This window comes from Arvicola amphibius, chromosome 4 (assembly GCF_903992535.2).
Source record: "Arvicola amphibius chromosome 4, mArvAmp1.2, whole genome shotgun sequence".
NCBI lineage: Eukaryota > Metazoa > Chordata > Mammalia > Rodentia > Cricetidae > Arvicola > Arvicola amphibius.
The window spans coordinates 100,527,104-100,543,901 of record NC_052050.1 but is presented as its reverse complement, the minus strand read 5'-3'; the positions used below and the strand labels follow the sequence as shown (position 1 = coordinate 100,543,901).

Below are 16,798 nucleotides of genomic sequence, written 5' to 3'. Positions count from 1 at the left end.
ATCTAGAGTTCAATGTGAGCCTGGGCTACAGAACTCAAGAGCACCCAGGGCATTAATAAGTGAAACCCTGTTTTCCAAATAAAAACAGAAAAAGAAAGAAAAAAGAAAAAAAGACTGGGAATGTGGCCCACTAATATAATGCCACCCCACCCAAACATGGCGTAGATCCCACTCCCAGTATTTAAAAAACACAATCACCAAGGCACAAATAAAGACCCAAGGAAGAATCATACATACTCCAAAGTGGCCTTCCACAGGCACCTGAGTTCCCTGAGGCTCTGGTCATTTACGTTTATGTTCAGACAACTTTAAGCAAAAGTCCCTTGTTTAAGCAGAATTAGTTAGCATTCCTTCCCTGACCTTTTGCGTGTGCAGCAAGGAAAGCTGGGTAAGTTTTTCGCCACATGAACAACTCCAGTGTGGTTCAAGACACCCCAGACAGAAAAACTCTGTGAAAACCTGTTAACCAACACCCTTCATGGCCAGAGACTCAACACCATGTCTTTGCCCTGATGGCCTCCATTTGTTCACCATTTTGGGTCCACATTCATCAGACTTGGGAAGAGCACGTGTTCAATCCATCCGAAGCAGGACCCCGTACAGCAACTGCCATGTCACAGTTGCCAACACATATGGTATCTTCAGGGTCTATAGGATTTGGACATAAATGTTCCAAATGTTCATATATTTTGCACGGCAGTGTGGTGACTTCTACTACTGTATTATGATCCAGTTCACCAATAAATAGTATACAGTTATTTAATATTACAAAACCTGAAGCACCCGTTGGTGGCCCATTTTCCTACCTGTGCAATGTCGAATACTGTCATTGCCAACGCAGCACAAGACTTTCCAAAACATGAAAAATCATCATCATCAATCAGAGAAGACAAGTCACCTAACAACCTGAAACCAGGTCTCAACAAATAAACAAACCTTGCAGCTTGAGGGTAAGCTTCAGCAAAGGATTCCCTTCCTGGAAAAGCACAAGACTCCAAAGCTTCTGTTGCCTTCGTTGGTTAGATGCGCCCTTCCCACTGCCTGCCTCTGTCACTTTCAACCATGAACTTCACATTGCTCTGAGGTAGGGTGACCTAAACCATAACTATTAGGAACGGCCACCATTGTAATGCGCATTTGTCAGGATCCAAAAACTCCCATTGTTCCCTAGCTCCAAGTCAAGCATAGGCTCCATGGTGTGTATTGTCTAAACAGAGCTTTGGAAGGAAAGGAGACCTAGGGCACAGACCAGGATGCCCAAGGATGCTCTGACCGAAGAACAGCTACTGAAACACAGCCATGAAAGTACCTTGCTCCTTTCTCCTGGCAGAAGGAGAGATCTGAATTTACTACTGTAGAAACATGCATATTCATCCCAAACCAAGGTGACCAGGACTCAACAGTCCCCCACTATACACACATGGGAAGTTCTTTTTCAAAATTTTATTGATTTTTATTGAGCTCTACATTTTTCTCTGCTCCCCTCCCTGCTTCTCTTCTCCCCTTCAACCCTCTCCCAAGGTCCCCATGCTCCCAATTTACTCAAAAGATCTTGTCTTTTTTCTATTTCATATGGGAAGTTCTAACCATTGTGGCCAGGACTCAGCATTCCCCACTAAACACACATGTGAGGTATTAATATGTCTTTTTTTGTGAAGCTCATTTTATGTTTAAAAGATAAAATCCTAAACTTGTTCCTTGAAAGCAATATGAAACCTAAAAGAAACAACTACCTCTAAAAGCAAATAAAACAATTGGTTAATAAGTGGCTCCATCAAAATGGACCAGTAGCTCACACAACCCAATCAAAATGAACCAGATTAACAACCTAAATCAAACATGACCACCAAGTAAATAGATCAGCAACAATGAAGCAGGCAAGCCATCTAGTTCTTAACAGAGAACCAGCTAAGCAGATCACTATATAACAGAGAAAAGGTGCCAAATTCAGCATCACACCGAACAGAGGAATCTAACGCACCCTTGAGGATTTTGCTGACCCAGACGTGCCCCAGGAAATCCCACCATGCTACGGCTGCTGCTGCATAGTGGGAGCAGAAGTGGCCAGTGCACCCGTACTTACGGAGATTATTTATGGGGGTTCTTGTGTCCATGTTCTCATAATGCTGCACGTGGACGACAATGTTAAGGTCTCTCTCCATGTGGTCAGTGTTGCAGTGGCCCTGTGGCCTCATGACATCCGCAAGGGCTCTGGAGGAACAAAGAACAGAACTCTGCTCATCCGCAATAAGACCGTTTGCACCTGCCATGTGCCCAGCACTGCCTAATTGGACAAAAGACAAAGCCATCCCTTCTAGAGAGCCGCCATTGCAGTTAGGGATAGATAGGAAAACACAGAAGCAATGGGTCAGAGGTTACAAAAATCACTCTGTCTGCAGGCCACTGCTTGTCTACACAGCGGTGGCTGAGGGGGTCAGAGAACGAGTTCCTGCAGACTCCACCCCCAGAAAATGGGGTTTCTCTCTATGCCTCACACAGATGCCCAGACTTCCTGCTTAGCAATGGCCTGGTATCAGTCCTTGCCATAAGTTAATCACTAGGCTAACCACAGAAAGCAATAGCATCCCTTTCCAAAGCCGAAGAATATAGATCTTGTGAACTTAACAAGGAGCATTATTCTTTTACAGAAGAGTAAACAAAGGTCCCAAGAGGCATATTAACTGCTCAAGGTCACACGTCAGTGTGCGACACAGAGCCAACATTTTTTCTTTTTAAGAGAATAGGAACACAGTCCAACTGATATCATTGATCTTCACAATGAGATGTAAGCTGTTTTCCCACTTAGAACAGAGCAGAGACAACAGCCAGAAGATCCACCAACACATCTCCCCTCTTATTTACCCTCCATGATATGTGCATTTAGAGCTATGCAAATGCCCTTAAACAGATGAATTAGGGAGTGTTATTAGCACGTAAATCCCTCTGCATGTGTGGTCTTCTTGAACCTCCTACCATTTTCCCCTTTGTTCACTTGCAGCTGGGAGAGAACTAATTTCACATCTTAAAGAGCAACAGTTCCCCAGCGTCCTCAGTCCCCTACCTACTTACCTGCAAGGATGGCTGCCACCATCTGCAACCCTAGCAAGGTGGAAGAACCAGCCAGCCAGTGGTGCCAACTACAAGCATGGAGGTATTCTGTGAAAACCAGTAGGTGCATCTCTGTTATTATGAACAATCCCAGGAACCAATATTTCGATGAACATCTTCGTATTGATTTCCTCTCGAGCCAGGAATGGGTGCACACTAGCAAGTCCTGTCCCCTTTTTTAGGGGATACACCCAGATATTCCTAGCCAAGTAGACTCTCAGAATCCGCATCAAAGGAGACAGAGAAGTGAGAGGCACTGCTTTGGAGGGTTCACACAGATTCCCAGGAGCTCAGCAGAGCCTATCTGCTGAAGTCAACCCCACCAGGACAGTGATGGTCACAGCTAGGAGCATCCAGGACCATGATTAAACATTCTAGATACATCTGAACCAGAGGATTAGAAACCCCAGAGCTGGGGCCCGTGAGGGGTCCTTTTGAAAGCCTACCCCATGCACTGACTGTGTCCTCAAGTTCAAGTCTGTGTCTGTGCTAGAGCAACAGAGACCCTGTATGAGGAGGGCTAGGTTGTGTTCAGAGGCTGTGATAAGAAGCACAGCTAGGGAGAAGTCTGAAGGGAGAGAGACCCAGAGCAGTAAGCCAGAGAGGCCAGGATGGAATCCATTGGAAAGACAGGAGAATGACAACAGCTTGCACGTATTTGTTCATTCAACAGTCGTTTATTGTCTACAGTATGCCATGCATGATACGAGGCCCTGGGGACACAGCACTGCACAAGCTGAAAAAGGTCGTGGCCTTCTTGGAGATTACATTCTATGGGAGAGAATAAAAATAAATATGTTAAATAAAAATAAGTAAGAACTGAAATAAACAAACAAAGAAGGATACAGCCAACAGAGCCAGGTGCCAAAACAGCATTTTCCATAACAGCCAAAAAGTAGAAACAGTGCAAAGATTTATCAGCCAATAAGCAGAGTGCAGCATGTGAAATGGAATAATACTTGGCCATGAAGAGGAAGAATGGAACCACGACACCAACCCCAATCAAACTTGAAAGCCTTAGAGCCAGTGAAAGAAAGCAAACAGAAAAATACCCGGGTTTATGGTTTTGTTTACAGCAGATGTCTAGAATAGAAAATCCATAAAGAGAGGTGCAATCGTGGCTACAGAGACTGTGTGGAAACTGACTGCTAATGGGGAAGGAAGGACTTGGGTTGGGGGAGCACCTCAAGTTAGTGTTTCATTAGACTTAGTGGCTCAGAAGTAGATTAATGGTGATTCTTGCATTTTTAAGTGGGAGAGATGGGGAGAGCTGTCAGGACAGCTGTCTGTGAAGAGATGAGACTTGAGAAGCAGAGATGGGCTGGTCATGTGATGCCACAGCTTGGCTCAGGATTCCATCACGACACTGTGAATGATGGTGGGGACTTTAAGAGGCAGGGATAGTTGGAAGTCTTCAGGTTATTGGCGGCGGCATGTCCTCAAAGTACTATGGGACCTGGTGTCTTCCTTTCTCACTGTTTGCCTTTGTGGCCACAAAAAGAACAGCTGTGCTCCACCACACACTCCTGCCAAGACATGATGCCTCATTGCCAAGGGTAACAGACTGTGACCTGAAACCTCCATGCTTCTATGCCAAGGTGAACCTTTTTTCTGTGTAAGTTGGTTGGCTCAGATGTTTGCTGCAGTAACAGAAAGCTTAGCTCACACACATTAGGGGGATGGAAACAGCATGTCAGGCAGAGCATAGAGAGGAATAGGCAAGCATGCTAACAAAGCTGGAACAGGGCAAACGGGAGCATCACAAGCACAGACTATCACAACCCGTTTTGTAGAGTGAGGAACTGCCCACATGAGCTCCACTATTCAGTGAAGGAGTGAGTGGAGTCCCAGTCCTGAATGTCTGAGACAAAAGTTCACACTTTTTCCTACCTCTGTGCAATAAGAATGGTCTGAAACTCAGGAAAGCTTTGGAGAAGGGGAATTCTGAGACAGAGGACAGGGCCTTGCAAACCTAACTTGCCTTTTTCACTTCTAAACGGGCTCTTCATCCTGGGCTTCAAAGGACCGCTGAATTCTTCTGGAATTGAATGAAAAATTTGTTTGTGCTTTTTTTTTTCTTGAGCAAAGAAGCCATAACTTTCATCAAATTCCCCACAGGTTAACCCCCAAAGCACCAAAATAGTCGAGCTTTCCAGGAACACAAAGCAAAAGTTTGGAGTGACAACTTTTAACCTGGCTAGCACAGGTCCCAGGGTGGCTTCTGGATACTGCGAACCATGACAGTCCAGCCTCAGAGTCACAAGGTAACCGTCATTCCCAAGGCAAGAAGTTCTGGGTGAAGAGCATCAACAACATGCTTGGCTCACTCCAGAGAATGCATTCAACAGTCTTGGATGGGGAAGGCCATGCAATGTGTGGTTTTTAGTCATTAAAATGAGAAAACAATTCAATTCTGTGTGTTAATGCCACTCTGCACTGGATCCACACAGCAGATGACAGGAGTAGGGACCGAAGACCAGGGAGCAGCCACCAGAGACACCCTCGCCAGGACCCTTACTGCAGTCACGTGTGTCCCAAAGGAAAGGTAAACAGGCTGATCATGAAGCAGGCATGTGGCTAAAGGAAGAGCTCTCCTCTATAAACCCACAGGCTGATGGCAGGGCTGCTAATGCAAGCAACAGGAACAGCATGCTAGGCCTGATGTGGTGGTGCACACCCACAATCCAGCAATGGGAATTCCTGCCAGGGCAGAAATATGGCAACTCTGAAGCTACCCTGGGTTACATGAGGCAGTTCAAGGCCAGCCTAGGTTGCATAGTGAGTCCCAGTGAGAAACAGAACAGGTAAGAGTAAGAGAGAACAGAGAAAGAAGGGAGATAGGAAGGGGAATAGAAGAAGAAAGAGGAAGAGAGGGAAAGGGAACAAGGTGATAAAGATGAAAACAGAAATGGAGGGAGAAAGAGAAAGAGAGGGAGAAGAGGAGAGAGCTCTACTCTCCATTAGCTGTTTACAAAGTTAAAACAGGATTGCTCCACTCAGATTTAAACAAAGTCATCAAAAAAAATCAAATCTCTCAGGAAGAACATTCAAAATGTGGATTTATTTGTGTGTGAGGAATGTCATCCTTTGTGTCCACGGTGTCTTGGAACTGGTTAGTGGGCGCAGGAAGACATCCTGACTAATTGCAGACTTCAAAGAAGGTTTATTTTCCCAACTTCTACACAGTACAAAAGTTTCCTGATTCATGCTTTACAATGCACCTCATATTTGTTCATCGGTCCTGGCATATACTAATTAACAGAATGAGAATATTATGGAGTATGTACTAAAACATTTTTAAGTACAGATGTGTCAAAACGTGTGATGAATCAGTAGAAAAGACCCACAATTCATCAAAAGCCAAACAAACCAACACTTAAAGGTCTGACACATGATTCTGGTGTCTGCTTGGCTTTAGTATGCTTGTACAGGACACAAGATTATCTGGAAATCTTGTTAAAATGAAAGTTTTGATTCAATAACTAAGATAAAATAACTAATATTTTGCCCAGGCTGCCAGATAATGTCAATACTGATGGTCCGTAAGCCAGCCAATGAGCATCAAGATAAGCACTATAGTAATTTGGCCATACTGTGCTAAGATGCTGGACAAAAATTATTTTTTGGGTGCTTCTGAGAGAGTGCTCTTGGAGGAGATGAACACAGAATTCGTAAACTGAGGAAGGCAGATTTCCCATTGTAATGTGAGTAGGCTTTGTTCAGTAATGGAAGAGTCTGAATGAAGTAAAAGATTGATCTTTCTCCAACTGACAGATCTCCTGCCAGATGGCTGTGACACTTGAGCACTGGTCCTTCCTGGCTCTGTAGAATCCTCTCCTTTCTGTCAGCCTTCAGGCTTGACCTGAGATAGCAGCTTGACAAATTTGGGACTTGATAATTCTGTATAATAAGCCTTTGATAAACTGATTTTGTTTCCTGGAGCATCCTTCTCATTTCTGCCCCTCACAGAAGCAGCCACACTTTAAGACTCTTTGTCTCCCTAAACCCTGCCATGCACACGCTCTTAACCCAATTCATAACAATTGTGTTGATATATTATCTTTGAGGTTGGAAAAATGATTTGGAATATTGGCAATTTTACAAGCTTCAGCTTAGTATAACATTTTCTTGTCCATTTCATTGTGTGTTACCTACCTATTCCTCAAATATGTGACTAGCGGCTCTGTGAGGAAAAGAATTGCATCTGTGGCTAATCACTGTCTGCTTAGCTCTAGTTCAGTGTTGGCCAGAAGTGGGTATTCAGTAAGTGTTCCATTAGATAGATGAAGGATGGATGGATATATGAATGATAAATGGATGTATGGCTGTATGAATGTATGTATCTATGGATATATAGTTTAATAGCTAAAAGGATGGGTGGATAGATGAATGGAAAATGGATGGATGGATATATAGATGAATAGATAAATAAATGGGTGTAAGATGAATGGATAATGAATGGATAAATGGGTGGGTGGATGGATGGATGGATGGATGGACAGATAATGGATAAATGGGTAGATGATAGATGTTTGGATGGATGGATAGATGTTTGGATAGCTGGATGGATGGATGGGTGGATGGATGGATGGATGGATGGATGGGGTGGGTTTATGCCATGTTAAAACAGAATGTCAGAAACAAAACTCTCTATATTAGGTTACTCAGGACACAGCTATGGAATGTTTGTCCCTGGATTTCTTGCTGTGAATGGTAATGGAAAGAGACAGACAGTAATTAACCAGTAACTTATTTTGAGACCCACGCTACAAAGGGAAACAAACGATACTGAGTATATGCTGCGGTGTGTGGAGGAATGGGAGCTGAGCATGAGAGGTCAGAGGGCGTCCTGGAGAAGGCGACACTATATAGCTGGAACCTGCAGGGTGAGGACATGTCACTTGACATCTAACGGGAGGAGTGAGCCAAAGGGACAGCTCCGAGATGGGAATGAGGGTGGCCTGTTTGTCACAAATGGAAACATTGTATCACTTTTCTTTCTGATACAGAGAGCAAATATAAGATGCCAATATTTCCAAACGGAGAGCCAGTCCAGCTCCCTTTCCTGAAAGCTCCCGGGAGTCTGCGTTGGAACTTCGGAAAGGATTTGTTTTCCTTAGCTTGTTTGGCTTTGGTTGGTATATTGTGTTTTAACAGGGTCTCCTGTATTAGAAGCTGGCCTCAAATCCCTGTGGAGCATTGCTTCTTCTGCCACCCCACCCCTACCCCAGAGCTGTGAGTACAGGCGCGTACCCCCATACCTGCTTTTATGCAGTGGTGGGGTTCAAGCCCAGGTCTCCATGCACACTAAACAAGTACTCCACTAACAAAGCCACACTCCACACTCGTGTTCCGAGTTTTAAAACAAATCAGTGGGCTTCCTGAGCGCCCACCTCTCACACAAGGAACTTGGCTAGTTGTTCAGAGAACAAGGACCATGGTCACAATCCAAGTCTCTAGAGTGGTGGCTGCAGCAATGCAAACAAATACCGAAGCTTATCAAACTCTGTGGCCCAGCGCGCATCTCAACGCGCTAGTTACGCTCTGTAAAGCTTATTTCAGTGCCGAAGGAGAAGCAAACATGTCCTGTAAGAAAAATAGAGACTCCTGTGGTCAGCACACACAGGGCCTCTCCAGCTTGGGAAGCCATGAAATAACCACAGGGGGGCAGGTGGGGAAGGGTGTGGTCACAGGAATGTCAATGGAAGAGGGCATTTACCCCTTGATGTCATGCCTTTGCAAAGGACCATGGCTCTTCTAACCCATTTTTGAAAATCCACACAGGACACTGCTATGTCATTTGCCCACATGGATTTATTTTTTCTGGCTTGGATTTTTTTTATTCTGTTTGAAGGTGGGAAAAACAACATGTGTCTCCTACTGACTTCAAGGGGAACGAGCTTCAAACATATGCTCCTGCCCTCAGGTTGCTTCCCCCCAGCACTTCGACCATCCTAATCCTGCCAGGACAGGTCACGTAAGACATTCCTAGACGTGATCTCGCACCAGCCTCCCAAACAGGCCTTGTTTGTCCTGCTGCAGGCTGCGTTTGGGGTACTGGGCATGTCTATGGCATCTGGGAAGACTGGAGATCCTATGTGGTCCATACTCCAGGCAGTGCAGCCTGGCAGCCAAGGACCTGGCCCCTGCTTCAGACTGGGTTTGAAGTCAGACTTCTCCAGCTCACTGGGTGATTGTTCACCCTCTTGGAAAGCAGTCTGTGCCTCCGTAAATGGCAGACTGTCATAGAAGCTACCTTTGTGGGGGAGGGGTGTGAAATTAAATGAGAATTTACACAAAGCTTGTGGCAAAAATTGTAAATCTAAACCGGGTTCTTCGACATCCCCCAGACAGCACTTTGCAGTACATTTCATCTAGTCAGACACAAGCCATCCCTCCTGTTCAGAGGCTGTCAGCATCCCCGGTCAGATGGAAACGCAAATCCAGAGAGGTTAGGAGGCTTAGCCATTGCCACCAAGTACAGAGTACAGACTGGTCACTGGAGTCTGATCTGCAATGTCACCCCCTTCAGGGGACAAGGGGAAGGAACCCCAGTAAGAAGGATGCTGGGTGGTGACTCTAGATGGGCTCAATGTTAATCACCTTCCAAGTCTGCTCCTCTGAATTTTCAACCTTCAGATAAGAAACTGGAGTTTCAGAGAGGTGAAGTAACCAAGGTCACACAAATATTAAGAGGACGTCACTAGATCTGCAGAGAGCATGTTGCCACTCCCAGAAGCCTTCTAATTGCCCTGGGTTTACAGGTGGCATGATACAGTAAGCTGGAAAAGCTCCCTAGAGGGTCTAGTCACCACGCAGCCACAGGCGCTGCTCTGTGAAGACTGCAGAGCAGAGTTACCAGATTTTCCCCTGAACTGGCTAGAGGAATGAGAAACAGGAATTCCCCGAGAGATTCCAGCTTTTCAGTTCTAGCTACTGACTTGGAGTGGTTTTAAAACAGCATAAATATTAGGGGCTGCATATACTGCACAGCCAAATCCAACACCTCTTTACTAGATCCAGATTTAGAGCCCAACTCTGAGGAGCATGTGGGATATGAGGAAACTTTAGTATGATTGGACATATAAAGACAGTGTAGCAATTTTTTCTCTAAGTTATGATCATGCAATTTACCATGTGGAGAAATGTTCTTGGTCTTAGAAGGCCCATGCTGCAAGTATGCCTGACTGAATGTTGTGTCTGCAACTTATTCTCAAATGGTTCAGCTGAAGGGGATAAGAGGAAGGAGGGCGGAGAAGGAAGGGCCAGAGGGAGGCAAGAAGGGGGAAGAGAGAGGAAGGAAGGGAGGAGGGGAGGAAGAAGGAAAGAAAAGGAGGAAGGAAGGGAGGGGAGGTGAATGGAAGGGAATAGAGGGTCAAAAGAAATAGAAAAATAAAATGAAGCAACTTGAGAAAACTGTAAAGTTAGGTTAATTAAGATCAGAGTTCTCAGTGTGGGGACTTTACTCCTCCATGTCATATGACAGTGTAGTGACATTTTCTACCGTCATGGCAGGTATGGGGGGTTGTCATCTACTCAGTGGGTAGAGGTCAAGGGTGCTGCCATCACCCTACATGTGCAAGGCAGTTCCCACCAAGGGGTTCCTTTCCAGTCCTGATAAATAGTGCCTAAGGGTGACAGGCTATGATCAAGCAAATAATGTCCTGCAGTTCCTTGTAACCTGTCGAGGTTTGGATTGCTTACATTTCCTCTTAGTAGAAATATATGGCGGCACACACCTACAAACAACATTCCCTGAGAACTTGGGTGCAAAGACCATGAGTTGGGGTCCAGCCTGGGACAAACAGTCAGACTCTGTCACAAAACAATACACAGAAAACCTTTAAGCAACATAAATAGTAATACCTTGCAAACCAAACAATATCTTTCCAGGCCATAGTTAGCCACCACTGCAGTCACTTCTTCTGTCATGGTGCTGCAGAGGTGCATGCACACAGTGGCTGCCCGTGGCTGCCATGGTGCTGCAGAGGTGCATGCACACAGTGGCTGCCCGTGGCTGTCATGGTGCTGCAGAGGTGCACCACAAGCTCTCAGTCTCCTTCCCTCCATCTCCCTTTTTATAGTGTTATATGTTTCTCGGAGAGAGATGTACACTTGACTGTGTTTAGGGACATGCGGAAGCCAGAGGTCAATGTCTGAAATCCTCTTTCTATTTTCTCCATTACGTTGGGGACAGGGGTATCCCACTGCACCTGGAGCGCACCAATTGGCTGGACCTGGCAGGCAGCAACACCCTGGGGTCCAACCTGTCTCCACCTCTACCCAGGATTACAAGCATCCACCGCAGTGCTTGGCTTCTTCTGTGGTGTTGGAATCTGAGCCCGGGTCCTCATGCTTGCACAGCCAGCACTCCTCCCAGCGAGCCCATCTCCCTATGCCCTGCATTTGTACAGTCTTTACAAGATGGCACGGCTTCTCCCCAGCCCTCCTGATGGCTGTCCTTCTCTTTCTTTTCCATCCTCATCTGCCCAGAGGGAAGCAGGCCATATGCCAAGAACTCCAAATGTGCATTCTGACAAGCTAGGGGGGCCTCCACTAGAAAACACAAGTTTCCTGGTCACCAGGATAAAGCGTGCAGATGAACACCATCACCTGCATGTCCTTGACAAGCTGCTTCCTGGGCAAAATGAGAACAAACCCACGTCTGCATTCCGCAGCTCCTGGCAGACACTAAGAGGCTGGGGTTGGCAGGTTAACTTCACCTGGGCTGTGCCACACCTCGGAGCAATCTCTTTGCTGTTAAGCTCGACGCACTGTTCCCTGCTGGAGGATGTCTTAGCACCATCAGGCAAAAGCTAATGAGCCATTGCCACACTGGGCTCCGAGTGATTAAGTACATAAGCAGCATGTGACCCATTCAGAGGGACCTGGGGCAGCCTGGGAGCCATGGGAAGGTCACACAAGTGGAGAACACGAGCTACGGATGCAAAGGGAGCTCTGCTGTTCTCCCCTGTCCTGCTAGGTTAACTCTGCACTACCACCTTTGTAAGATATTTCCGAAACTCAAGGCCAGTTGTTCTCCCAGATCTTATATTCACTGAAAGAGGGTGATAAAGAAGATGTCCAAAAATCCTGACTCTCAATCTCCAAACAAGAACTTAAAGGTCAGAACCTTGGGGAAGCCCCCCAGAGTTCTGAGGCTGGGCCTAAAAACGTATGACTTGGGTGCAACAGTAAGCTCAACCCCCATGTTACTATGGACAGCGCCATTGTCTTGTAATTGTGCCGACTTGAGTAGAGCCACTTCACCTGTACCATCATTTTCTCCTATGTAACAGGGAATCACAGCTGTCTCATAGGCTAGATTGTGAAAACTGAGTTTTTACACACACACACACACAAACACACACACACACACAACCCACCTTACAGTCCCTGGCACCCAGCCCTGTGCTCAGCAGGTGTTCATTCTTTTCCTGCACAGTGTTTGGCTGAGCATTAGAATCACCTAGAGAACCTTTGCCAGCCCATGGTACTTGGCTCTCAACCCACATTCTAATTTAAAGTCAAAAGGAGGGGCCCCAACAACAGGGACTGTAAGCAATACAGGTGGTCTCAAACACAGCAGCAAGCGGAAAAACATTGAATAGGAACTTCCAGTAATAATCAAGTCTTCTCCAGTTTTCAAAGCCTGGCACTCACTGCATTCTAGAACCCCAAATGTTTCCAGAGAGAACATGAGTTAAGGTGCAGCTACATCAGCCCTGGGTACCCCTGGATGTTGCCTCTAAACAAACCTTACCTAGAGCTTGCAGAAAAACCAGAGTCAATACCTCCAAAAGAGCTGCCTGAGAGGAGGGGTTTACCAAAGCACCTATTTAAGGGAGCTTGAAGCTGTGGCACAGATCTCCCCCAACAGACCTGCAAACGGTAGCTCCTCTTGCCACCAAATCTCAATAAGGGAGTCTTGAGAACTTAGCAGAAAGGCGTGGTGGAGATCAGTTAAGGTATAAGCAAGCAGCCTACCTGTGTCTGGGCACCAGTTCCCTATATAGCAACACACTTGCCATGACCTGCATCCATCCACTCCTCACCCTCAGCCTCACACTGACCTGGAGTCTTCCCTGGATAGGAAGCTCATTAAGCAAGCCCACCTGGAAGCCGGACTTAGTAGGTAAGGCACCTTGGAGTAGCAGGAGGTAGGCTGGGCCAGTGCCTTACTCTTTTGGCCCTGGTTTCCTGGACCCCCTGGGAGCTTACTTTTGTGCCCCAAGGCCTCACCATCCACCTAGACCTCCCCACTAACCCAAACTGATCAGAACCTCAATACCTTCCCCTCCAAATCCCTTCTCTCTGGGAAAAGAAAAACTCATTGGATACTCTTCCACATATAAATAGAAAATAATTGCTAGTGAGGTGGTGATGTTCCTTCGCCTATTTTTGGTGGATTTCTTTGTTCAGATTTTTAGGCATATACATGGATCGCATGCATGCACACACTCACACACACGCACGCACACACACACAAGACCCCAGTGCAGGATGGGGGTGGGAGTAGATCGGGAAAGAGAACACAGTAACTTCAATGCCCTGACTCAAAGGCAGCTTTGGCTCCAGCCATCCCGCTGTCAGCTGGCCTGTGATAATTCTTTGATCTCCCTTGTCCATTGTCCATACCTCACACTAACCCCTCACCTTCTCCCTGGGTTCTGGGCTCCAGTCTGAAGCTTTCTCCTCCAAAGTTATTGAGTTCTGGAAATCAATTTAGACACTTGGGAAAGGGGTTAAACAAAACCGCAAATAGCTCTCCATTAATCCCCAAATGCTTTCTCCCATCTGCTGTGACTTTGCCTATATTGGGACTTGCATAATAAAGCAAAAGACAAACTTGACGAATCAAGGTGCTTGGAAAGGTGGAGGGTGGCCTTGGAGTCAGCTCCAGCCCAGGCAAGGGGCGCAGAGCTGTGATAGCCAGCCGCAACATAAAGATAAATGGTGAGGGAGAAAGGGATCCAGGGAAAAGATGAGGTTCCAATCAAGGGCCTCAAAGCTCTGGTAAAGCAAAACAGCCGGCTACAAGGAGGCTTTTGTTCTCACCCCCTCCACACACTCTCCCTCTCCTTTGCTTCGTTTTCGCTAGTGTACGAGTTGCAGGAGGCACGCACTTCTTTCGTCCCTCCTTCCATCACACACGCGCACAAGGGATTGATTGCACACGCCCCCCTCCCTTTTCGAGTTCGCCTGCCTCTGTTTACCTAGAGAGGAGCATCTAGAATCAATGAATTCTCTCCCCGTAAAACCCAAGAGTTTGGAGACCAGGCTGTATATCTCAAGTCCCACCACCTTCTCTGGTGAGAGGGGACAGCGGATGGGCGAGGGGGAAAGAGACCCTCCCCTTTCACACTCGGCGTTCACCCCCACCTGCGCTGAGCCCAGTGCCTCTGTTCCACACTGCAAGTGAAAGTTGTTGTCTTGGGTGACATTCCCCAATCGGAAACGTTGGGGTGGGGAGGAACCATGGCTAGGGATGCTGGGATGCGAGGGAAAGGAAAGTGGGCCCAGAGAGGAGGGCGAAGGGGAGGCAGCCCACCTGGACATGTGTTCCCTTTGGGGCCGGTGCGCTTTCTCCAACCCCAGCTTGGTGAAGATGCCCACCAGCACCATGACAGCCACCACCCCGCAGATGATGTAGACGATCAGATTGGTCTTGTCCTTGGTGGGGTCGTGCAGGGGGTCATCCTTACGCGCTGGAGGCTTGCCGGTGTTGAGCCAGAGCGGCGTGTCGTAGTTGGTACAGGTGCTTTGGTTCAGTCGCCGCTTCTTAAACGTGCAGCAGAACCGGAAGCCACAAGTCCCGCAGCAGAAGATGAAGTCGCCTGAGCTGCAGTTGAACGGCGGGTCCCACTGGCCCATGACATCGAAGTAGCCCCGACAGGAGTCCGGCGTGGGCGCCCGAGTCGGCGGTGCGTCCGAGCCCCCGACGCCCTCGCCGGCCTCTCCGGAGGCGGCCCCGGAGCGGTTGCCCCCTGTGAGGAGCAGCACGCCGCCCAGTTGCGCCAGCTGCCCGTGCCCAGCTCTCTCCTGCGCCCGGCACACGCGGGCGCACAGCTCGGTGAGGAAGCAGCCAAGGAGCAGCCGGAGGACTCGGCGCATCGTGTCTCCCAGCCCGGGCTGGAGCGCTCGGCCGCCGCTGGAGCCGCTGCCGCCGCCTCTGGACGCGCGGCCGAAGCTGCCGAGGCTGCTGGCTGGGGCTGCGGGCCGCCGCTGGCCGCACATGCAGGGAGGCGGCGCGGGGCGCTCGGTGGTCGGCGGCCACTGCGCTCGTCTCAGCCTGCGTTCGCCTCCAGCGCGACGCGCACCAAGGAAGGGGGCTGGCCGGGGAGGAGCGCGCCGGGGCCGGGCGGGGACGAAGCTGGAGCGGAGGCCAGCACGGGGTGCAGGTCCTGCCGGCCACCGAGGGAGGCGGGGTTGGAGAGCCAGGGAGAGTCGGTGTGTCCGTAACTCCCCTCCGCCCGCCGCCCGGGACCAGCTCCCACGTCCGCTCGCTCGCAGGATGCTCTTCACCTTTTCAGCTCGCCAAGTGCGCTGGAGAGAGCGAAGCGACACTTGTGGAATGAAGGGAGGGCTGGATGGAAGGGGGAAGGGGAGGAGAGCGGGTAGAAGAGGCGCGGGGGGGAGGAGGGGGCGGGCGCGAGCTCGAAAGGGGCGGGGGTGCGGGGAAGAGGTGACTCGGGCGGGCGGGGGCGAGTGGGGGGCGTGCAGATAGTGCTCTGGTTGGAGCAGTGAGCTCCGCAGACACCAGGTTTCGAAGAGCAGCTCGGATTTCCCGGCAGGTGGAGAGGAACGCGGCTGGGACCTCTGGCACCCTCTCGGGGAGAAAGGTGCGGCTCACCCCAAGCAAGGGCTCAGAGGTGGCTCCGCCCGCGGCTTTTTTCTCCCCCAGAGGTGTGTGCGCAGGAGCTGCGGTTGCAATCTGTCGATCAGGGAACGGGTGACTCGGGGAGAATCGGGACAGACTAGATAGATGGCTTGCATACTACAAGACACACTAGATGCAGTGTAGACAGGATCGTCCTCCCCCTCCAGGGCGGGCGGAGACTGCCTTGCCCTTCCCGGGGATGCGCCCTCCAGCCTGGCCTGAGTCCGGGGTGGTTCGAGTGCTTGGACAGAGAAAACAGAAGCTGAACTGGGAAGGTGGGTGAAGTGCCTAGCCCCTGGGCTGTGGTAAGCATCCCAGAAAAGCGGTTGGGAATTCCTTTAAGAAGCCCTGGGGTCTGGGGTGGCGACCAGTGGACAAAGCCAAGGCAATGACGCGTCCTGAAAGGTGTCTCCTAGGAACTCGCCTAGCCCCTAGGACCTGCAGCTTTCGGTCCCTCTTCGCCCCCGCAGCGTTCTCTGAGCTCCACAGGAGGGCACACCGAGGCGCCGCCTCTGCCTGCGCTAGCAGCTAGCAGTTTTGGCGCAGCGCAAGGCCTGGGCACTCATCCTCAGCCACCCTGTCTTTCCTGCAGCCCGCGCAACTGTCTCCAGAGCAGGCTGTCCCCTGTCCCCACGGTGCACCCTTCTCCGACATCCCCACGGAGCTTGCTTCCGTGGCTCCCATCATCTCTTTCAGCCTTTTTAAGTCTGCATTTGCCCCCTCCCTCTCTCCCTCCCTCCCTCCCTCCCTCCCTCACCCCCAGCCCGCCGTAGGCCCTCTCCCATTTCTCCCACTTCTTCCTGTCCTCTG

General features: G+C 49.1%; 1 protein-coding gene across 2 annotated transcripts in view; it reads right to left on the bottom strand.

Moving 5' to 3' along the window:
- The window catches only part of Shisa9 (shisa family member 9), a 294,553-nt gene extending 279,331 nt beyond the window's left edge, over nucleotides 1-15,222 (bottom strand). For both annotated transcript variants that reach the window (XM_038328916.1, XM_038328917.1), the window contains exons 1-2: nucleotides 14,660-15,222; nucleotides 2,084-2,211 (exon numbers count right to left, since the gene is read on the bottom strand). In XM_038328916.1, the coding sequence (XP_038184844.1) occupies nucleotides 2,084-2,211; nucleotides 14,660-15,222 (691 nt within the window). The remainder of the gene's footprint in view (nucleotides 1-2,083; nucleotides 2,212-14,659) is intronic.
- Nucleotides 15,223-16,798: the final 1,576 nt, after the last annotated feature.